Here is a 25,059-nt window from a genome sequence, read left to right as displayed (position 1 = left end):
TTTGCGCGCAAAGGAAGGTGGGAAGTCACTTGCCTTTCGCGCCCGCCTCTGAGCGAAAAAATAGAAGCGCATGAGGTATCCTGTTCAAAATCAGTCGAGCGCGGGTGATAAAATATAAACCGCATGGGATTTATTGACCGCCATTTTTCTTTCTCGCGCGCTCACCGATGTTTTTAAAAGAACGAAAAGAAAAATAAAACAACGTCTGTTCTGTGTACAGGCTACGCATGAGGAGCCAGGGTTCATCCAGTGTAAAGCGGTGTGATCATTCAAATGAAAGCTACTGAGCAGTACTTTCCTGTGGTACTGTTTATTATGCTGTAAAAGGTGGTTCTAACTTTTGAGTCTGTGGATGAAATCCTATGGTGTGACCATACAAATAAAAGCTACTGAGCAGTACTTTCCTGTGGTACTGTTTATTATGCTGTACAAGGTGGTTCTACCTTATTGAGTCTGTGGATGAAATCCTATGGAGCGACCATTTAATTGAGAGCTACTGACTGAGCACTTCTTTCATGTGGTACTGTTTATCTTACCAGACTAAGTCTGGGAATTTCTAGACTAGAGGCCCTTACGTTTGGGTGTGTAGATGAAATTCTGTGAGCAGCATGCTCATTGTGCTAATGTCACTATTTTAGTGTAACACCAAATATTAGACAAGCCTGTGCGCGAAAGGTTATTAACGTTTATGTAATCAACAAACCTCCTTCGCACACTGTTCCAGATCAAGATACTGTAAACAGTAATCAGCTAATGTTCGTCTCATTCCCCACACGTCCAGCACCACCTGCTCCTGGGCTCTAAGCTGTTCCTGGGCCTCTTTCACTTGACACTCCATTCGCTCTGTCGTAACATCCGGTCGCTCGTCGCTTGGAGGAGCGATCGTAGCAAGAAATGTGTCGGCGTTACGCTTCACTTCCTGCAGGGCCGAGGCAATGGAGTCCTTGTCCTCATCGTAGCTTTGTACAATTGCTTTCATGGCCTCGAGGCGTTTCAGCGGATCTGTTTCGATCAATTTGCTGCATGGGTCTCCTTCCTCGAGTTTGTATTCCCGAGATAGACGCTCCATAAGTGAGGACGCCTTTTAGAAAGAATATGGCGGAAAGTGTGTTAATAATGACAATAATCAAAGTTCTTCCAACAAATTGAACGTTTATGTTGGCTTAGGGGAGAGGTGGGTGAGCAGTTTTCCAGAAACCCAAAATTGATCAATCAGCGTATTGAGTGATTCATGTTGTGGTTACCTGTTCAGCAGACTTGAAAAAGCTATAAGAAGCAGTAACTACTTTTCGTCTTTCCTCTGATTTACTCATCAGCAGCTGCCACCTTCTTCTCATGTTCTCGGAGCAGTTCCAGATGGCATCAGGATCAAAGTGGCCATCTTTGATCAGCTTGTCTGCCCTTTGTTGAACCTCAGAAGCGCTCTGGCAAGTTTTCTAGTAACAAAGAGGAACACTATCAGTTCAAAGCCTTATTTCACTCAACAGAACAGTTTTCAGTCGTGTTTGACAGGTACATTCCCTATCACTATAGTTGAGCTCTGCTATTCTTGGTGACTGGCGGCAAAATTTCGCGCCAATTTCTCAACCAGTCGATATAACCAGAGCTAATCCAAACTTAGTCACACGCGTTTTCCTTTTCTCTGTTTTAGATGCCCTTGCGGTTACACTGAAATTCTACAAACAGGCACCACAGAAGCAGTAGTTTACTGTACAAAACAACAGAAATATTTCCATCAAGGCAGCAAACGCGAGAAATAGATGGTCAAATAAACATTCACTCGTTCTCACGCGCGATTTACACACTCGGCATGTTCAGTTATGATTCATGTACACTTGTGTCCAGGGAGTTAAGAATCGACGCGCTCATTTGTGGGTACGAATCGTTTAACCCTTTAAGCCCCAATATCCACGTACAAATTCTCCAAACTGATCTCTAGACATTTCCTTAAAGAATTAGTTAAGAGAATTTGATAAAAGATCAAAGTATTTTCTTTTAGGTGATCATTTTATTAATTCTCATAACCTCACCTCATGACAATGTACGGATCTTGTTAGGAGAAAATTGCAGTTAGTCACTATTGGGACTAAGGGTTAAGAAGTGAGCATTACCTCAATAGCTCTCTGGAACTCTTCATGTTGCCTCAGGAGTGCTTCAGCTTCGAACAGTGATGTTCCAAGTTCGGTGCTGGCGTAAAGCATAGCTTCGCCATTCCGAACCCAACCGATAACCTACGAAGAATACCGAATTAGTAACGAGAAACACACCACTGAATTCGCCACTTTAGAAACGCGGAGGGAACTGGGCCGAGTTAACTTTCGCAAAGACTTCTGGGACTGTTACAAAGGACAGGGGGAAAAATTGACCAATAGCTGACCAGCGCGTCCCCAGTAACAATCCCAGACACAATTGCAGGGAACATTTCAGCATCAGTTCCCTTATCGTTTCTAGAGTGTTTAGTATTTGATTGGCACAAAAACAGACCCCAGCACGGTCCTGTAGGGAGAATTTTAACCCCACCATGACAGACTGGCACAAAAATAGACCCCACTACAGCCCTGTAGGGAGAACTTTAACCCCACCGTGACTGATATTATCCCTTTATCCTTGGACCTGACCCTGCTGAGGTCTCAATAAATGAGCAATTATTTAATACTCACCACTTCCATTGTAACCTTGTCGCCGCAAGGAGAAATTTAATATTGATCATTTCACTCACCTGCTTAGCATCACTCTCCAACTGCCGTAATAATAAATTTTGCTCCAACTTTATTTTTCTTTCCTCCGCTAGATCCCGAAGATCTCTCCTTTTACGATGTAAAACTTCTAGTAAATTATGAATATGCGTTTGTGCATCTATATTGTCTAACGTCAAAGGATCTTTGACGCGGAGTTCAATCTCAGATTGTTTTAAATAATCTATAAGTTCTTCTCCTCGACAGAACGTTCTCAGGGCGGCATTTTCAATGTCCTTCATTTGTTCCTCATGGTGCGCGAGCGATTGTTTTGCGCGAGGAAGATCCAGGGCTAAGACTCCTTTTTCTAAATGCTCCTCGCAAATCTCCAAGCGATCTTTGAGCTGAAACGAAAAGGAACTCATTATTGAACGATGTCACAATGTTTATCACATTATTTATTGTCTGTTTGTTCTTTAGAGAGTACTTGTTTGTTTGTTTGATTATGTTTGTTTGAGTATTTTTTTTAAGTTTGACTTGGCTTTTGTGACATTTTTGAACGCGGGCGTTGCAAGGGCGGTACACGGATTACTAAACAAAAAATCCATCCGTTTTCAAAACCGTTACATCTTTGAGGAACATCCCTAAACCGATTAACGACGAACAAAGATTATATCCGGGGCAGTACACTGAAAAAAAGCGTCGATAGTCGGTACTCAGACCAAACGTTCCATCGAAATTGCTACAACAACTGAATCGCTCAAAGGAACGCAGTGTCATAAACATGTTACCACAACTGTGTACTTCCGGAACTCCAAAACTTCATCCGGCCAAGTTACGTACACTGTATCTTGCGTCATATTCTAACCCTGAAACTTACCGGTAACTCGAAACAGTGGGAGTTTTTACATCTGGTGCATTGTAATTTTTCTATGGTGTTCATTTTAGAGAAAAACAAGTCCACAGCAGGACATATAAGCACGTCACTGACAAATCACGCGAGCATAACCGCCTAGAGCAAATTACAAGCACGCTGCGACAAGTTACGCGGCAAATAATCAGTGTCTACCAAGGGCTGGAAACTAACGCCGCGTTTACACTGTACTAGATAAACTTTCATGCGAACTCAGAAGTAAAGTGAAGAATTACTACACAAAAAGGCTTAGCCGTTAAATTTCCAGAGGTTGCCTAAGCCACAATTCAACAAAAATTCCAATTTTTCTTTTTTTTTTTTAAAAAAAAAAAAAAAGGTCGCATCGTAGGATTTTGTCTACAAACTCACAAGCTAGAACCCCCTTACAAGACTTCATCGTTCTCTTTGGAACTGAAAAGCTTATAACCGATCCCCTTATCAGGAACATAACGGCGGCCACGCCCTAAACCGGAACAAAAATAGTGCCCTAAATGGAGATAACTGGTATGCTTTCATGTATGAACAAAAGCCCAAACCGGTACGGCTTTCGTGACAGCACAAATTTTGCGTGCGCATGTACAAATAAACTTAGCAGGCGCTTGATAGCCTGCGTGCGAAGCGTTCGAAAGGGAAGAGAACGGGGATTTCGGGCGCGTGAGAGGCGCGAGGAGCGCGTGGGAAGCGCGAGGGGCGCGCGAGGAAGGAATCTCCTTTCCCTCCCCTGGCAGGCTACCCCTTGAAAGAGATGGGAGCATGAAAGAACGGGCGCTCGACAAGGTTTGGTTTTAAAGTGTAAGTTCTCAGAGGTAAATAACGTGATTTTATGATTTTTCATAGCATCACGCACAAAAACGAAAATCTCCATATATCAATTTGTTAAGGGGGTCAGAGGGTCGCACAATTTTAGCACCGACATATCAGTTGCTCACGGAATTGATTGAAATACCAAAGCAACTGGAAAAATCTCTAAAAATACCAGTGAAAAAAAATATAGCGCGATCTAGAAAAACTCAGAACCCAAAGTCGTTCCTTCAAACTTGTATGAGCGTGATTTATAACACTCAGCAATTGTCCTAGATTGCTCGGAAGCTTCTGAAAAAAAAGACCCTTGCTTTGGCAGTTTGTTATTTTAAGCTCGCCTAATGATTAACGAAAATAGGCAAAAAATAGTTAACACCCTAACCTGAGTTCACAAATGAACTCTGGAAGCAAATGCATTCATAGATAAGACAGTGCTATAGGGTTATCGGGGTACGGCAGACTTGACCAGTAAAATATCTCTGTCGACAGCTAAACCGACTTAACCTCTTCTTCTTCTGCATCAATTTTTGGACGTATTTCGTGAAGTTCTAACTTTGCGTCTGTAGACGAAATCCTCTGGTGTTACCATACAAATGAAACCTCTTCAGCAGCACTTTCACGTACTTTGATTTACAGTATTTTGTAACATAAAGTTCAGATTTGTTATTGAATTTTGACATTAGCCATGACTAGAAAAGTGTGGTTAAAGGCAAAAAATAAAATTCCAGTAGTGCAGCTTGTGGCACGAGTGCGCTCTTTGCTATTAGATTTCAGATATGTACGTGATTTGATTAGCAAGACACTTGAAAGAAACAGAACTTTACATATATTATTAATAGACGCATACAATCGGAAATACCTTGGATTCAGGAACTACAGGTTTTAAACTTTTCTGTACAAAGTTTGTCTATTGTTTGCAACTACTCGTTCAAGTAGACTAGCTAAGTAAGAACTTTAAATGTTCTAAGACCACCTACTCTTAGCCGAGACACGGATTTTCTTGAACGCTTATCTACTTTTGTCATCTTAGTAATCGGGGTCCTTAACCTTTTCAACTTCCCTCTTGTGAAGTACTTCGATCGAAATTTTAATTTTATGAACACATTCTTCGGGTGTCATCGTTCACATGAAAGCTGCTGCATGCCACTGGGCATGTCCTGTTCCAGGGGCTCAAGATGGCGGCGAGCGCCATGTGGTACTGTTTATTATGTTGTACAAGCTTAAGGTGGTTCTAATATTAGAATTTTTTGATGAAAATAATAATAGTGTCACATTCTGAAAGCTACTGAGCAGTACTTTCCTGCGGTACTGTTTATTATGCTGTACAAGGTGGTTCTACCTTTTGAGTCTGTGGATGAAATCGTTATTATGGTGGTACCATTCAAATGAAAGGTCTGAAGCCGCAAGTTTCTGTTGTAGGTCTTTAAAAAGTACTTCATGTAAGCTGCATCAAAGATCCCTACCTGGCTCTTGATTGTCTAGCTACGAATAAAATACAGAACACAACTACTGCAACTTCCAAATATTTCCTGGGGATTTCTTTGAACTTAGAAAACGAGCCAGGTCTCCAGAGCGATAACGCGAAGGCGTTGACGAACAGTTTGTGCAGAAACAGGCCGACAGACGACAAATTGACGCCTCGTGGTTTTAAAAGGGATTAATTTCAAGTGTGCGATTTGGCACGAGGTTGATCTCGCACAAGAATGAAACGAAACTGGACGCCGAGATAGATACTTTTTAACGACAGTTGATAACTGTCAAACGTTCAATCACATCCGTCTGCTGCATACAAATATCAAGATAAGAACTGCGTTAACAACTTATACGAAAAATTTCTCTCCTACTAAAATACATATTCTCCACACTGATTTCCATACATTTGCTTGGTGATAATTAGAAAAATTTGTAACAAAATCAAAGCACTACTGCCTTTGATGATCACTTTGAGGTTTCTACTTTCTCAAAACGTTACGTTTGATTACGAAGTAGTATCACAAGGAGAATTTAAATGCGGCTGAATACCAGGAAATCCTTAAATGTGACCATACAAATAAAATAACTTCGGCAGTCTGTTCATCCAAGTCATAACTGTTTTTTTTTTCTTTTTCATTCAGATTATTTTACAAAATGAAATTCAACATTTTTGTTGAACGTGACCAATTTACCGTATGATTTTGTAAAAATAGAACCAAATGAATTGACTCGTGCAAGTGTTCTTCAGGGGTGAATGGTTTCAAACAAAAAAAAACTTAATTTAGCAAAGGAAAACTTTGAGGAAATAAACAGCGATGAAGCATAAAAGTGTAATTTCAATAACAAGTGGATTTTCCCAAATTAAAACACTTAGTGTTTGCACTTGCTAAAAAAAACTTCGAGATGGTTGTTTTGAAAAGAATGTAACTTCAGTAGGTTCATGACCTAAAACAACAAACAGAGATGCGTAGAATGTTTAAGATGGTGCCATATGACATGGGCATTCTTGCGAAGATCCTAAATGGTCTGTTAGTAAACCACCAGAGGAATATGTCGAAAAGAAGTGAACGCAGTTTAAAGCACATACTGTTTTTACATGTCTTGGTATTTTTTTTAGTACGCGATTGAATGACACGTAATACATATCATATTGCAAAGCATACAAATCATTGTTCTTGCAACACCATTTGCCGACGAGTTAGTAATGTTTATTTACTTAAGACAAAGATAAGAATTTTAATGTATTATGGATGTTTGTGTCCGAAAATTCTGTAGCCCAAATTGCGTGGTAGAATTTCGTAATTGCTAAACTCGTAGACATGAAAGCACGCTTAAACCGTTAAATACAGTTGGAATTCTCTGACCGGACAGTTCGGGAGAGATAACTCTCGCTGATGGAGCTAATAGTCCGAGAAAACGATTCGAAAAGGGAATTATACCTAGCCAAAAAAAAAACAATACAACAGAAATATTCTCAAACGCAAATTCGCTAATGTGACCCTTGCCACGGCCTCAGAAATCTTGTTCACTAAAGATTACTTTCACTTGGGATTGATCCTATTTTCATTGTAGGTCATTCTAGTAAGGATGTTTCAAGCTTTTGTGGTGCATATAAAGCAATGTGGATTAACACCAAGATCTCGAATGTACGCCAATCCGGTTTCCGTCCGCAGCACGAAGAATATACAACAAACAACCAAAGTTTGAGCTTAGCTCATTCAAACGCGCCGCTTGTAACACGTAAATAATGCAATATGCACCGCACGATCGCGCCAATAAATGTTCGGGAAGGAATTTCTAAGATCCCGCCTGCTATCGATTTTGACATATAGTTGTATATCCGATTTCTTTTCTTAGATTAACACCATGAACAATTAAGAAAGGTATAAATACCAGCTTTGCAGATCGTTCAAATTCTCTCAGCTGTAACCACAATTCCAACTGTTGTCTTCTTCTTGTCCATGAATGTTCAATAGCCCGCCTTACTCGATCAAGCTCCTTTATAACCTTCTCTACGTGTTGTAGCGAGCTTGAATCGACGCCCTCCGAACTGGCGAGTTTAAGTTCATCAATAATTGTTTCTCCTTCATCAATTGCGGTGTGAATAGAGTCCAAAGTTGCTTCTCCTTGATGTTTTAAATTCGTGAGTACCGTAGCGATGTTGTCGGGATTGTCGGAAACTTCTTCAAGCTCGAGTTGCGCTTTAAGTTGTTCCACAAGTTCGGAAAGCTGGAAAAACAAAGACGAAAGAGTTACTACAAAGACAACAGTCGAATCATCTTCTGTACCTAGCTCGACAACGCTCATATCTTGCACGCTTCAGCTGAGCGAACTATAAAAGTTGAAGCTGTGTCGAGGTCCCGTGCGATACAATTATGACCGACGCTGAAAGCCAGGCCTGCGGGCCTCTGTGCTCAAAACGCCGCACTGCAGACTCGCAATCAAAGAATTGCCAGATATGAGCCATATCAATTAGTAAGCCTCATGACTGACAGCACAATAACTGACTGAAAAATACATAAAATAACAATGCCACAGGATGAGGGCATCAACTTGTTCCTGTTGCAACGCAAAAATAGTATTCACGACACGTACTTTAAGGAGCTCGTGAAAAACGAAAAAGGATTTTGCTAAGACTGAATCTACCAGCTCTAAGGGATTAGAATTTGGCCGTTTCAGACAACTATTTCGATAAGATCGCGTAACCTCTGTGATATTAAGATTGACGTTAATACACAGAGTGCGTATAATGAAAACACAATTACCATCCTACTCGCCTGTTTAATGCAAGTGTTGCACGCTTTTAAAGGTCGCACCAGAGCCACAGGAAACATGTTTACAAACAAGGCAAAATCAAGTCTTCTCGCGACGCGCAGACGGACACACAGAGCGTGTAAAACGTTACGTTGAAAGAATCATACCAGGGACAGGATACTTACGAAACGAACTGAAATTTGACCGCGCGCATTCTACACGAGACTGCTGATGACAAATACACGACCTCCAGAGAGGGTTGATCATTAACTCCGAAATGAACACAATCGTTAACTAACCTTTTGTGTCCGGGAATAGAAGTTGACAGCTCGTTTCAGCAGGGCTTTGCGTCTGCTTACACGATCAATAAACTCTTGGACTCGTTTTTCAAAGAACTCCACCCTCTTTTGGATCTCTTCCTTGTTGCACTCTCCCGAGCTCGCTAGATGCCGGGCGGCTTCCAGTAACTTGGCAGCGTTTGTGTACGTATTCTGAAATCCAAAACCGCAGTATGTTTTTGACACAACTCTTCGAGTGATTATTTCTAAACTAAGCTACAACTTAACACGTACACGAGTCAAATCGGATGAACGTCACCTCATAAGCACAACACACGGAAACGTCTTTTCCACCACTCCCTAAAATAGCCGACAAGTTTTGGAAAGACACTAATATTTTAACTCTTTCCAGTCTCAAACATAGCCCCTGTTTAAGATAATAACGAAAAAACCTTCCTAGGAAAAGCTTATTGTGTAACTGTTGTGCTTTGTCGATTGAAAATCGAAGTTTTAAACTAGACATCACTTTATCTTTACATTAAAATTGTAATAACCAAAAACGATATATTAACGGTTTCGTTATAAATCAGCCGCGGTTTTCAGTTATTTTTTAATTTTCGTGACCAATATAATGTAATTTAGAATAATTAAAGGAAATTTAAATTGACAATTAAGTCGTTCAAGATAAATAACTGCGATAAAAAATGAATCAAATTATAAAGTGGGGCCTCCTTCATCTCAACATCAAAAACTGTTAAAAGTAATTTAACTATTTTCGGACTGAATATGTACAGACAGTAATCGAATACAGTTTGTAACAAGAAGACATAAACAAACTTTCTCAAGAAGGTAGTTGTTTACATAGCGTGATTTAACTACAGTAAGGTTTTTTAATGAATGATAACGGCATAATACCATTTGAAACCCCCTGGAGTAAGCTTAAGAATAGGTGCATCCGTCATCTAACTTTCGGCAAAACTTCTAGGTTCAATATAAAGGTCATTCAACTAAAACATAAAGGGAAGCAACATTCCGCGATTCCGCTCATAATGTTTGTCAAACTGTGTAAAAATAATGACAATTTGCTATTTTGGGATGTCCAAGGATTTGAAAAAATTTAATCCGATACCAAATTAGCGTTAAATCGCGACTAGGTTGAAAATATGTCTGAGAAGGCAAAGAGATGAGCTTGCCATCCTACAATAGTCTCACTTTCGAATGATAAATCCGACTTAACAGATGGAAAAACAAGTGGAATTAACAAGTTCCTCTCACTAGAATGGTCCCAAAAGTGCAAAAAACAACTGAAAAATCATTTTGTGAATTACGAAAAGAAGGTATAACATGATAAAGTACCGATGAAATGATTCCATTTGAACAATAAGACCACAGGGTCTTTTCAGAGCGTAAGCTATCACAGTCAGGATACAAAGGACATCAAACTACACAGTTGTAATTGTAAACACTTCCTATATTTGAAATAGCAACACGCAAACAAAGTCTTAAAATAACGGGATTAAGGAAATGGTCAACTTATCTAAAGCCAATTACAGACGAAAGGGGAAAAAATACCTTGTTAAAGGTAAAACACCGCGTTGCAACATATCTGCTTTGCCGGATTGTCAATTGAAACAAACATTGGAGGTAAAAGAGTGATGACAAAGGGAAGTGTGAACGAAGGTGGGCTTCCTTCTCTGAAAAATACTTCAAGTTTTGCTTTCTAAAAGTAATTTTTAACAATGGATCCTTAAAGAAGTATCGATTCAAACCTTTCCGGAGCGAACAGCCAACAGGAAAAATAGATGCTGAACAAAGGACATTAATTTTGAAGACTATCAAAAACTAGTTAGTTCCAAAACAAAGGACGCCAACAACTGGAATGTAGATGAAAGCTACTGAGCAGTACTTTCCTGTGGTACTGTTTATTATCCTGTACAAGGTGGTTCTAACTTTTGAGTCTGTGGATGAAATCCTATGATGTGACCATTCAAATGAAAGCTACTGAGCAATACTTTCCTGTGGTACTGTTTATTATGCTGTACAAGGTGGTTCTAACTTTTGAGTCTGTGGATGAAATCCTATGGTGTGACCATTCAAATGAAAGCTACTGAGCAGTACTTTCCTGTGGTACTGTTTATTATGCTGTACAAGGTGGTTCTAACTTTTGAGTCTGTGGATGAAATCCTATGGTGTGACCATTCAAATGAAAGCTACTGAGCAGTACTTTCCTGTGGTACTGTTTATTATGCTGTACAAGGTGGTTCTAACTTTTGAGTCTGTGGATGAAATCCTATGGTGTGACCATTCAAATGAAAGCTACTGAGCAGTTCTTTCCTGTGGTACTGTTTATTATGCTGTACAAGGTGGTTCTAACTTCTGAGTCTGTGGATGAAATCCTGTGGTGTGACCATTCAAATGAAAGCTACTGAGCAGTACTTTCCTGTGGTACTGTTTATTATGCTGTACAAGGTGGTTCTAACTTCTGAGTCCGCGGATGAAATCCTATGGTGTGACCATTCAAATGAAAGCTATAGAACAGTACTTTCCTCTGATACTGTTTATTATGCTGTACAAGGTGATTCTAACTTTTTAGACTGTGGACAAAACCCCGAACAAGAGTAACCAAGAAAAACATCTTCAGGAGCTCTTGCTAGCTATGCTATTTCAAATGCTAACAGGCTTTTCAGCTAAATCAATATTGTCCTTAAAAACACCATTTTAATTTTCAGGTGTAAATGGCGAAAATAAAGTCTACTGATCTTTCAAATTGAAATCAAGTTAGATTAAAGAAGGCAATTTGTAACCTTGAGCAACTTAAGTGATTTGTTGATTAAATAATATGATTGCCTGCTGGTTTTATTTCTTCACTGGATAAAGTAACTCTTTTGTAGATTGTTATTTTAGCTCAGCGTCCATGTCATTACAAATGAAATATGAGTATTTTTGACTTTTCAATCTCACTAACATGCGAAGACTTGATAGTTTTTGCAGGTGTAGGTTTAATTATAGGCTTAATTCCGTAGAGGTAAAACTTGTGCTGTAGCCTGCGAATAGCAGACGCATTTCCGGTCGTCGCTTCTCTCCCTCCGAAAAAATAGCTGTTTTCGGAGGGAGAGAAGCGACCACCGGAAATGCGTCTGCCGTTCGCAGGCTACTTGTGCTGTTGTTGTTTTTGTTTTGGACCCGCGGACATGTTTATTTTTAAAATCCTCAGGCGGGAGAAAAATGAATTAAAAAATAAGGGCGAGAGCCCCAAAAGTAAAAGTAAAAGTTTTGTTTTTGTAAACGTTTCGATAGTAAAGAGTTGCGGATGAATTGGCTCCTCATTTCTTTGATAATTTGAATGTCAGAGAAAATTGCAATTTTTGAGATTCTTGTGAGATAATCTGACCTTTTACCCAGATAACGAAAACCACACGGAAATTTTTCAGTGACCTGTATAACGTTACTACAGAGTGGAAGTAGCCGGGAGCGAGCGGATGCTACATCCCCCCCCCCCCGGGGGGCATTCTGTATGGGCATTTCCACGAGTCCAGTTCTCTCGAAATCGTTTGCAATAGATTATTGGACCGATCTGGTATGTTTTTTCAGAAAAGGTGATTAGGGGCGAAATTTGATGGTGGTAATGTTTCCGTTTTCAATAGCTCAAACGACGCTTCAATCTCGCTATGACTTCATCTTTATTATCTTTTAATTTTTTTTTTAATTGCTTAATATGTATTGCTTGTAAATTTTTGCATATATAGTCTCGTCATTATCTTCAACGGTCACTTTAAATCACTTTTGAAATATGTTGAATAGCAGGGAAACGTCAAGTTTATAAAAATGCGAAAGCTCACAAATTAATGTTTATCACCGCTGTTTGCGTTTTATTTTTTTATGTATTGCTTATGCATTACTAATTATATGAGAAAGAAAACTCTAGAACTTTGGCTCAAGTCCCTCGGCTTTCTCTGAATAAATTGATTTTAACTTCATTTGAGCTTCATTACCACTGCCAAACCTCTATATACGGACATCATACGAACAGAGCCAAGTGTCTGCACAACAGAGGTATCCCTATTATAGAAGTGACGATTCTGTTGGTACAAGGGCAAATATAAATGTCTGCAAAGAGACGAGAGCATGGAAGATTGATCTCTTCAACACTTCTTCTCCTTCTTTTTTCAAGAAAGTCTAATGCCTTAACGTTAAAAACTTTTGTAAAAAATCTTCCTTTCCTGTGCAGGTACCGCACTGTTTATAACATTGAACAAGGTCCATCTAACTCTTCGAGCCTGTTGACGAAATCCTATGTCCAAATGAAATCACTCCAATAAAACTTTGTTTGTTTGTTTGTTCGGTTTCATTTGTTGTTTGTTTGCCATATTTGTTTGTTTCTCGAGATCTTGTGATAAGAAACTTGGATTTTACTTTTTTTCAATTTTCATTCTAAGCACTAATAATCCATTTAACAGAGCGGTTCAGCTATGGAGATAAGATTTAAATATATATTGCAAACACAACTGTGCACGAGGTCCGACTGGTACGACTATGACCATGCACTCAAATGAAATCTCTTCAGAAGTACTTTCACCACCTACTTTTTTTCCCCAGTACTTTACAAAATGAAAATTTGTATTTTTCTTCAAAGTTTTGGTTTGGAGTACAAACTAACCTGCGCAATGCTTTCAAATTCCTCGTGTCTCTTGAGAAGGGCCTCAGCTTTGACGAGCGACTTTCCAACACCAGTGTGTTTCAAAAGAAATGTTTCCCCGTGTTCTTCGATCCACTTTATTACCTGAAAACACACAACGAGTTCTATCATTGTAAATTACACCAGAATGGAGCATTCAACTGCACTTTCAAGGTAGAGGTCTTCTATTGCAGTGTGGCAACTGATAAACAGGATAATGTGCGCATGTAATTAAATTAGGCAATTTATACTCAGGAAGCCCTTACAGTAAACAGTATCTAATTTTTCCTCATGATATCATTTGTTGATCAAACATAGAGGCCAACGGAACGAATGAGAAGATCAGAGAAAACAACATTCTCCCCATTAGAACCAAAGGAACTGTACGGGAAATAGTTTGGAGAATATGCCGGTTGATCGTAAAGCTGTTATAAAAACAGAAATTGATTGACGCCTGTCGCTTAGAAAGCGACAAATGTGTCAGCAGCGAAAACGACTCTGCAACCACATATGGGAAGAGAAGTTGTACGGAATTTACCAGACCTTGGACCCTAGTCTGTTGCAGTTGCGCACGTGAACCGTATCCATGGCAACATAGGAGACTAATGTCTATTTTCCTGGGAGGGATGAAAAAATGAGTTCCCTTAAAAACGCTTGCGTGGGAGGCTACAAGAAATAAAAATGGCCTTAAAAGAAATACTTAGCCATAGCTTTGAGATTGAAAACATATTTCGACAATGTTTTGTCTCTACGTGGAAGGCCCGAAATTTTTTCGGGTTAATTTGCAATTGCTTAAAATTACAATTACCACTGCGACGATCATATCTTCATATAAATTTGCATTTCTGCAGTTCATGTCATCTTCAAATTCGAATTTTGTTCTGACACGGGTTATATGGAAACTTGCCTTACAACTTAACAAGATGCAATGTTGTTTTTGAAAGCCCTTGATAGATTGCTACCATCTCGACAATAACCGGTGCCTCCTATCGAATCTAGCCTGCGCAGTCGGCGGGATCGTCAACGCGAGCAAAGTTTTGGCAGAGGAGCTGTGAAGCCGTGCAGAGAATCACGGGCACCCAAAGATAATATAGTTCAAAACCATTTAAACATAGCATTGTTAAACGTATTTTAGTATTTCAACGGTAGATATAGGCATATTTTTATTCCCTAAAAATTTTTCATCTTTCTGATTTCCTAGCTGAAAGTCTAGTGATCCGAAAATTATAGGGATCAAAACTTACCTTTTCGAAAATTTCAGCCAGAAAAAGGCTTCCGAAAATTCTAGGTGACTTTTTAAAGTAAAAATCCGTTAAAAATGGGCAATTATACCATTTTTAGATGTTCGAAAATCCTAGGAGAGGCAGGCAAGCAAGAAATTTTATAGCAAATGTTCCGAAAATTCTAGATCTCAAATCGTCTTCCGAACAGATATTTTCCGAAAATTGACGTTGGGTGCCCCTGAGAGAATGGGGAGGAACCGCCAAAACTCTCACACGCACAAAAGCAACTCCGCCGCCAGCTACTCAGGTTAATTGAATCTGTTTGTTCTGACTCCTGTATTGTATTGTACTCCTCTACAGGGTTTCCCAAGGCTAAGTGGCGATTAGGGAGCTCGCGAGCACGCGAGACAAGCGAGAAGCGCGAGAGAGGGATGATGGGAACGAGCGTAGAGCGCGAGCGGGGAGTGATGGGAAGTCTCTATGTCCATATGTTGGCTGTACGAACGTTTATACTAGGTACTAGCCTACTAATAGGTTGCAGACGCCGGTTAGTTTTTATAGAGCGCGCGAGGAAAACACGCTTTTCTTTACTCTCGCGCGCACGTCCTCGAAATTTCTCCCTTTTCACTAGAAAAAGAATCGGTGCCTGCAACGCAGGCTAGCCTATTTTTCGACCAACATCAATTTTCTCCCAACGATATTTAGACATAATCAAGTAGAAAGGTTACCAGAAATAATTAAATGATCACCAAAGTGGAAATACTTTGATCTTTAAACAAATTCTCTCAACTAATTTTTCAAGGAATGTATGGAGACCAGTGATGTCGTTGAGCAGCAGGTGTAAATACAAAGAATTAATATAAAAATGTAAAGAAGAAATGTTAACATGAACATCTACTGCAATGTTTCCAGTGTTAACATAACTGATGGTCATGGGAGAGTATTTGAGATCATCAAACCCTGGTTTTTTCTCAAAACTATCGATCACTTATATGAACTGGTCTCTTGGAAGACATTCAAAAGAATTTAGTAAAACAAACTGAAGGTCAAGGAAAATGATTACCAAATTATGCGTTCGTCACACGTAAAATTGTGTTACGTGCAAAAATCAACAAACACCTCACTTTTTCTCCATTAACATACAGACGAACAATCCATGACGTTGACAGGAAGTATAAGTACCTTTTTAACCCGATATTTCAGTATATTTTAACTGAACAAAGTGTAAACAAACTATCAGGTGTGTTACAGTATCAACAACTAACAACACAACAAATTGAGTTGGCAAATATATCTTGTAGGGTGGCCAAAAAGTAACGTTATGCTTAGAAATATACATCTAGTCAGTTACAATAAAGAGGAAAAATTCAGATCTTTAAATGTAGCTTACTTGCCAACTGGTATGAAAATAGCCGAATTATTTTACTTTTTCGAATCGTGCTTACTGCAGGATTAATCTGCGACAAGAAGGGAAAATAATGCTAATACTATTAACCCAAAATCTATCTTAAGGAACATGTATAAACCTATCAAATTGATTGAACGATCTAATTTGCAGCATTAACGAGTTTTCATACTGTCATGCAATCCCTTTGCCCACAGCAGAAGCTTTGCGTGCACGATTTTAATATAACAGTGTAATATTGTGCGCCTATAGATTTTTGTAAGTAAATACATTGATTTTTGAAAGCAAAAATAAAGGGATACACATAAAAGTTGCGCTACAACGCAACGGCGAGTCTGTAAATACTTCAACAAATTGCAGTGCTTGTACAGCCTCATATTTTTAGATAAAGTTTTCAAAAAATTAAATAAATAAAAGTTCAACATACCTGGTTTACTGACATGGCTTTGACAAGAGGTCGCCTAGCGCCGCTTGCATTTTGATTAAGGTATACTAAGGTCTTTCATCATCAAATGAATCTTAGGAGCTCAGAGCGCAATATTTTCAAACCATTGTTACTCTCTCAAATTGCAAGCTGCATGCTTTCCTCACAGAGGTATAAATATTCTATAAGTTTAGTTTACCAGGTCTTTTTCAAAGCTTTCAGTCGCTTCAGTATTCCCGGCCAAGAGCCAATACAAACTAAGTTTTTCGGTTTTACATTAGTCAGCTAGAGGAAATATAGAAAATTTTATCATCTGCAAACACAGAAACATGAAGGGGCGTATTAAAATTTAAAGAGGACTCTATCTAACACCTGCCTGCCCGGTAAGCATGACAAATTCAAGTCCCAGCGAATCTCTCTCCCCTAACTTAGATTTCACTTAAATCTCGAATCGAGGTAGCTTCCTCTTTAATTCATAAAAAATTGACAAAAGCTAATCAAAAGAATTCAGTTTACACCATGAATCTTTAACGCGCCAATCAGCTAAGTTTCGGAAGAAAAACTTTCATAGATAGCTTAATCAAACAATAGACTGTTCTCTATAATGGCACTCACTTGCCACACGTTTCGTGTTTACCCGAAACCATACAATGGCCAAAATTTACATAGCAAACCAAGCTGTGAATGAATTTACATATGTTTTCCTCATAAATAAAGAACTTTGAAAACTTGCTGTTGTTTTTTTTTTATTATTACTATCCCTATTCAACAGGTGCCGAATGTATAGATAAGAAAACCGAATTTGGTGAATAAAACTAAGGCTTGATGTTTTGCCAGTGTTTGGAAGTAAGCTGCTATAAAAACACGCAGGGTTTAAAAGAAAATTGAAACATCTTTCAGCAAAAAATAGCGAAGGATGTCTGATGAATACGAAATGAAGGTGACTCCAGCAGCCGGTGAAATTGAAATACATAAAAGTTCACAGAAAATATCCACAAAAGTATTTGCAAACCTCAGTGTGAAAATTTCATCGCCCATTCTTCAAAGAAAAAGGTTTAAACAACTAAAAACAGGCTTAAACACACTGAAAAAGTCGATGACCAACAACAAAACATCGTACCAAGAATTACCGCAACAAAAGCTACGAATGGTAACCAGCTAAACATTTGGTCCAACGATTCAAAATTTGTTGATTGAGAGTACGGTATATGAATGTGCCTTAAATTTATTGTACAATTTCAACCCATAAACATTGAAAATCAAAGATTCTATTACGTTGCATGCTAAATGTAGTGACACTTTTTAATTCCTGCCAAGAAACTCTCTCCTGTGACAAGTTACGTCCAAGAAACACGTTCCACGCTTAATTATACGACAGAGGTCATCCTGGAGCCCACCTTCACAGCTAAAAATATTACAAGTAACAAACTCAATACACCGGACAAACTGTTCGACAGAAAAACGAAAGAGCTAATATTTGATCTACAATCGATTCACTGATGCCAAAACTCGAAAGAAATTAAACACTCATAAATAACCACAACATGCTCAGAACATGAAATACAAAGACACGTCTTTAAAATTCGTTGCAGTTTCGTAAGAGCACGAGCCTAACTTCCCTTCAGAGTACCAAGTTTCCTGACACAGCGAGATGATTATTCGTTTCAGACATGAAATTCAACCAAGCGAAACCTGATTATCTCAGTCACACGGCAGAACCATGGTTGAATACGACGAGATAAATATGTAACACAGTTTTGTTTAAGGCTTCCTACTTAAGATCTAGCGCAAAATTTAAACAGTTTAAGACTTACCATTTTGCCTATCCAGTATCGATAAAGAAGTTCATTTGGGTGATCTTTGCGTAAAACAAGTTCCAGTAATACTTCGCACATTTATAATGGAAATGAGGGGAGATACTCCCAATAACACAGGTGAAATATATGGATAGCAATCATCTCTGTCAATACTAAACGCCGCCGGTAAATGAAATAAAAAAAGCTGCGCTGTGATTGGACGTCGGGGGATTGGGGTGGGTAACACAAACGTCTATTTAATGTAAAAAACCGAGTCTTGATAATTTCCGAGGGAAAAATATACAAAAGAACCTTAATGATAACTCAAGTCAATGATTTTTATAAACTATATATAGAAATTTTTATGTGAAGCAAAACTGATGGAAAATCAGTTCACGAAAAAAATACTACAATTTGTCGCCTTTTCAGCAAAACCAAATGCTAGATCTAATTGAAGCCAAGCTTCTGCATTATTTAGAATATACCTGAGGGGGTAAAATGTTTAATCTAGCTAAAGAGAAGTGTACATAAAAATCCAAGAAATTAACTCAAAAAATTGGGGTTCATGTGCACATAAACAGGACAGCATCAGAATATATCCATGGAAAAACTGACTGCTTGTCGCAGGTCACTTTTGTTCACAGAAACAAGCAACTCAACAGGTGGAAGACACGATTTACCCCCCAAACAAACAAAAGAGGTGATTGTCCAAAAAATAACCAGACAGGGGCGGGGGAGGGGAGGGGAGGGAATGTCCTTATACAAGCAAAGCATCGATTATTTAACAGGAGTGGGGTAGGGTATGTCATGACCCTGGCTTCCTTGGATTTGTAAGTGAGTAGTTTACTGAGCAGAACTTTCTTGTGCTCATATTGATTATGCTTTACAAGGTGGTTCTAACTTTTGAATCTGTGGATGAAATCCTAGGGTCTTACCATTCAAATGAAAGCTACTGAGCAGTACTTTCCTGTAGTACTATTTATTATGCTGTACAAGGTGGTTCTAACTTTTGAATCTGTGGATGAAATCCTATGGTGTTACCATTCAAATGAAAGCTACTGGGCAGTACTTTCCTGTATAACTTTTAAGTCCGTGAGTGAAATCCAAAGTAGTGAATTTTGGAATGAAAGCGGGTAAGTGGTACTTTCCTCTTGTGCTGTTACTTATGCCGTTGAAAGGAGTCGTTTCTTTTAATACTTTTGATAAAGTCTTCAACGTGTTACCATTCAAATGAAAGCTACTGAGTAGTTCTTTCCTGTGGTACTGCTTATTGTTCTGTACATGGTGGTTTTAACGTTTGAGTCCATGGATGAAATCCTGTAGTTTTACCTTTCAAATGAGACCTTGTTAGCAGAACGTTCGCATGCTACTGTCTTCTAAGATATGTTAAATGATATTTGCAATTTTTTTTTTATCCATGGCACTCCCCCTAAACTTCTAAGGCAATTAATAAACAGTCTGTGACTCCCATCTGGAATCTAAAGGTCTCTATTTTTAACCCTTCTGTTAAAGTCCTTTAAGTGATCAGCATGAAATTTCTCCTTGTAATATCACTACTTTAAAAAACACATTGGTGACAAGAATTAAGCATTTGATAACACAAGCTGAACCTGATACTTCAACAAATTCTCCCCACTACTTCTATAGAAAACATATAGAACAACAAACGAGAATCTGAATTTTGATATTAAGAAGTTTGTTACCTGAGAGCTATCTTGATCAAACATGCATAAATGAAGAAACTCCTTAAGTCGTGCCTTGCGTTTTTCCCACAAAATTCCTAACTGTCTGTGGTGTTCATGAACTTCCAAATAAATATCCATAACATGAGATCCCGCTTCTTGAGAAAATTCAGGATTTTTAAGAAATTGATTTTCAGCCATCACTGGGGTTTTTTGAAGTTCAGCTAGAAGAGCTTTGCTGTCAGCACCAACAGTCTCAAATGCATCTTCCATTTCTTGTTTAAAATCTTCCAGATCATTTAATAATTGTTCCACTGCGGCAACCTCCTTGATTTCCAGGTAGGTAGAGTCCTGTAAATTTTCTTGCCATATTTTAACATTGCGAAGGAACTGAAAGATAAGATTGATAACAGTGTTAACTCTTTAAGAACCAATATCAACATACAAACTCTCCAGACTGATGTTCATACATTCCCTCTAAGAATAGTTGAGAGAATTTTATAAAAGATCAAAGCATTTGCTCTTTGGTAATCATGCTACTAATTCGCATAACTATTTCTCTTGATTGTGTATGAATAATTATAAGAAGAAAATTAAGCTTGGTCACTGTTGGGAATTAAAGGAATTAAACTTGAACCCAACAGAGTGTTCAACATGTTATTTCTTTTTTCTTTAACACTAAAAAAAAATAGGGGCAAGAGAATACAATGGAAAAACCTACTTCATTCAATTGTCAATGTATTGAGTACATAAGTACTAATAATAATAACTATTATTCCCACTGGAGATGGGACTGCCATTTAAGAAGGTCACCCAGGCCATGTGAAGGTATAGCTGTTTGCAGTGCCCTCATTCCTTGTGTTTTTTAGACCCTACGTATTGTTCCAGCTCCTGGAATAGACCCTGCCTGTGAGCACAGTCCATTGCTTTACCCACTAAGCTGGTCTTGATTGTTAAACAAATTCTCCTCACCAGTATCAAAGGCAACGTATGGAGAACAGTGTAGAGAATATGATACCAGATACCAGTCACTATATACACTATGCTATATATACTATGCCCATACTAGTCTGTTTAGGTTTGTGTATGGGTTAATGCATAACCATGTTACAGAGGGATTACCTATCATGGTAACTTTTAAATCTGTGGATGAAATTCTATTGTGTAACAATTCAAATGAAAACCTCTTTGACAGATCTTTTGAACAGTACTATTTATTTCTTCGAATTGTACAAAACGAAATTTGATATTTTGTTATTTTTTTATTTTTCCCTTGGGTTTTTTTTTTAATTTTTCCCTTGGTAGGAGAAATATCTATTCACAATGTTCTCCACACTGAAAACTGTCCTTCAAATGTAGAGATGGTAGCAGTGAATACAGAGGTTCTAAAACTTAAACTTGTATGGACATAGTCAAGTTAGCAAATCCAGCCATCTCTTCTTACTCCTTGCTCCTTCTCTTCGGTGAAATAACGCGAGAGGAGAGAAGCAAGGAGAGCGGGGAGCTGTAATGGCCAGCTAGTCATAGTTATAAACCTAGAAAAATCTCTTTACCTCCTCACTGTGTTTATGATATGCAACAGAACATGCTAACAAGCAGCTCCTCTGATTAATGTTCATATCAAATGACTTCCACTCGTGGTTTACAGCCTGCGCAAGAGCCTCAATTCTGTCTGATTCATAGTGCACTGCCTCACTTAGTTTATCAGCCACTTCCAGCACACGGCTGATATTGCTGTAAACACTCTGAAAGAAAGGATGAATATATAAATTTCATATACTGGAATATTATTATGGAAAGAGGAAATAAATGCAAAGAAGATCATCACAGTTATAGAGACAAATTATGCAGTTGCAAAATGAAACCCTAAAAAAATTCAGGCTTGCCAGGATTCAAAGCCTGGCTTTTAAAATACCACTGCAGCACTCTAACTAATTGAGCTAGCAAGTCAACAGCTTCTAAGCTTCTTGCTGAGTCTATCATAAAAGAGGTTTAAGAGACTAGGGCAGTTTCTTGGAAAATGCAGAACATTTCCTAGTCAAAGCTTGCTGACAATGGCAAATAGTGATAGCTTGGCAACAATAACTTTCCACCACAAAACCAAGAAACCTCTACCATTGCCACTCTAACAATTACCTTTAAAGCAAAAGTTAAGGTACTTGCACATTTACATATTTGTTAGAAGAGAGAAACAAAAAAGTTATTATAGTGATGGCTTCGTAATAGTGACACAAATTGAGCTAAACACAACATTCAATTTCAACTCCATACAATGACTGAGTAAAATTTAAAGAAAATATTACAGCAGCTAAACATTTCCTAAGAATCAAATAAAACAAAATGCACCCAGATTATTATTTCAAAATTAATAACAATAAATTTTTAAATCAACTTTTATCCGATGGTTTACATCTTACCATGACTCAAGTGTATTCAATGTACGTTTTTGAAGAAACTTCAATCAGCAAAGTAAAAAATGTTTCAAACCCAATTGGTTTTCTTTGCTTCAGCATTGACCACATATCCTGCATAAGTTTTTGCTTTTCACTTAAAGTTAAAAATAGCACTTTAAGAGCAAGTATTTCTATTTTGCTATCTATACATCAATCAAATTCGTGATGTACATAAAGTCATCCATCAACAATAAGCTACCATGACCTTGTCATAAATAATAAGTTGTCACATATCACACAAGAACTTAGCACAAATTTCATTTCTAGAACAACATGCACACAAATTTCGGCACAATTCCCAACTCTTTTAAATGTGACTATTGGTTATTCCAACAAAACTTCCTGAAGTTAAAAATATATTTCACCATTATTAAAAGGGAGTCATAATGCCTACACAAGGAGACAGCTGTATATTACTAAAATGCAGAGGTTATTTTATAGAATGTTAAATTACATCCTGAGTAATATTAAAAATAGCCTTGGGGAGCTGTAACTGTGCCCAACCGAGTCTGAAATATCTCCTGGTGATCTATACAATCCATCAATATATCAACAAAACTAAGAAGTATAAACAGATTTAATTTATTGGGATAAAAAGGCTACTCCATGTGAAAGGTACATAGCCTTGGGGAGCTCAATTGTGGCAAACATGGACCGAACAATCTCCTGGTGTTCCACCCTATCAATCAACATACACACAGGTATAACAGACATAATTATTATCAAAAAAGAGCTCTCAAATTTTTGGGTGATTCCAACTATTTTTAGCCAAAACAATATTGAACAGTAAATAAATAATAAAATAAATAAATATGGAGAAAAAAAAAATGATTCTGTGACAGTGCATCCACTTAACAGTTCTATTACCCTTTTTCACCCAATAGCCACATACAAATTCTCCAGACTTACCTCTGCACATTTCTTTAAAAAATAGTTGAGAGAATTTGTTAAAAGATTAAAAATATTTTCCCCTGATGATCATTTTATTAATTCTCATCACCCTTTCTCTTGTTTTGTATTGATATTCATGGGAGAAAATAGATTTTGGTCACATATCCACTTCTCAAGTCCCTAGTTATAGACCCATCTACTTGTGAACAAAAAATATACATCTGATTATAAGACCCATCAAGCTCCAATTATAAGCCCCTTTCTGAATTCCATTCATTATGATGTTTTGAAGCTCAGTAATAAATATATTAAAAACCAGCAAATGTAAAATGTATTAATGTATTTTGATCAAGTCATAAGCCTCCTTGGATACAAGTCCCTACATTTACAAGCCTGTCTAAAACCCCTTGCAAAGATGTATAAGTTCACGGCTCATAAGCAGCAGTTTACAGTACTCTTTTAACCCTTGAAGTCCCAAGTGTGACCAAAATCAATTTTCTCCCAAAGAAATCAATACATAATCCTGTAGAAAGGTTTAAAGAATTAACAGAGTGATCACTAAAGAAAAATGCTTTGATCTGTAAACAAATTCTCTCAACCAATTTTTCAAGGAAATATATGTAGGCAAGTCAGGAGAATTTGTATGTTGATATTGGGGCTGAAAGGGTTAAGGACCCATGGAAAACAGTGGCAGCCAAAGAATAATCCCAGGAGTCAAGGACATGGAGAACCAAAAACAAACCACTTGATCATGACCTACTCATGGCAAACGTGACGAAAAAAAATAATTTATTCAGTTTAATTAGACAAAAAGGTGATGAGAATACAGGAAACAATCACTGTAATATCATGGGTCAAGGACATGGAGAATCAAAAACAAACCACTTGATCATGACCCACTCATGGCAAACGTGACAAAAAAATAATAATTTATTCACTTTAATTAGCCAGAAAGGTGATGAGGATACTGGAAATAATCACTGAAGATGAAATTTCATGATTTTTAAGCAACTGTCTTTATTAAGCTATCTACCATACGAACAACAGAAATTGCCCTTTGGGGCCTTTGATCCAATGAATGGATACTTTCTTGATGTTGTGGACAGGTGCAATCACCAAATGACATAATACAAGAGATTGAAAAAACAATGAACAATACCCACACAACGACACAAAAACAAACCAACAGCGGTTTCCACAATACTAAGAAACACCTAATGAATGAGAATACAGCGTGCAAAGAAAGTAGTGTCCAATGGCCCGGGGTTAGTGGATTTTGCTATCGGGTTAGTGAATTCTGTTTTTAACTTGTCCGATGGGCAAGTGATTTTTTTTAGGAATTCTAATAACCGAAGAACTGTGAAATAAATTCTGCCCATCAAAAAGCTTTTGGGGTTAGTTGAAATGACGTCTGGGCTAGTAAATGCCAGCTTCAGCTCGCCCGAATGGCAAACTGTAAAAATGATTTTCTTTGCACCCTGGAATACTCAGGTTAATATTTAATGCATCAATTTTATGCATCCTTAAACTTGCAACAGTAACAAAACATCCAAATTCAAGAACAATCTAAACTTTCATTTAACAAAAGTTACTGCTGAAAGGACATTATTTGAATG

At 38.0% G+C, this 25,059-nt stretch overlaps 1 protein-coding gene across 16 annotated transcripts in view; it reads right to left on the bottom strand.

The window, feature by feature from the left end:
* Positions 1-25,059, bottom strand: part of LOC140924107 (triple functional domain protein-like) — a 115,155-nt gene that overhangs the window by 43,087 nt on the left and 47,009 nt on the right. For 11 of the 16 annotated variants that reach the window (XM_073374117.1, XM_073374108.1, XM_073374113.1 and 8 more), the window contains 9 exons: positions 21,653-21,844; positions 20,121-20,489; positions 13,552-13,674; positions 8,916-9,107; positions 7,756-8,091; positions 2,720-3,079; positions 2,112-2,231; positions 1,245-1,436; positions 704-1,081 (listed from right to left, as the gene is read on the bottom strand). In XM_073374117.1, the coding sequence (XP_073230218.1) occupies positions 704-1,081; positions 1,245-1,436; positions 2,112-2,231; positions 2,720-3,079; positions 7,756-8,091; positions 8,916-9,107; positions 13,552-13,674; positions 20,121-20,489; positions 21,653-21,844 (2,262 nt within the window). Of the gene's footprint in view, positions 1-703; positions 1,082-1,244; positions 1,437-2,111; positions 2,232-2,719; positions 3,080-7,755; positions 8,092-8,639; positions 8,796-8,915; positions 9,108-13,551; positions 13,675-18,435; positions 18,584-20,120; positions 20,490-21,652; positions 21,845-25,059 lie in introns of those variants that run through there. The other 5 variants (XM_073374121.1, XM_073374122.1, XM_073374123.1 and 2 more) reach the window with 3 other exon arrangements.

Source organism: Porites lutea, chromosome 14, assembly GCF_958299795.1.
Source record: "Porites lutea chromosome 14, jaPorLute2.1, whole genome shotgun sequence".
In the NCBI taxonomy this organism is placed as follows: Eukaryota; Metazoa; Cnidaria; class Anthozoa; order Scleractinia; family Poritidae; genus Porites; species Porites lutea.
Note: the sequence above shows the minus strand (reverse complement) of the source record. Positions and strands in the feature narration are given on the sequence as shown.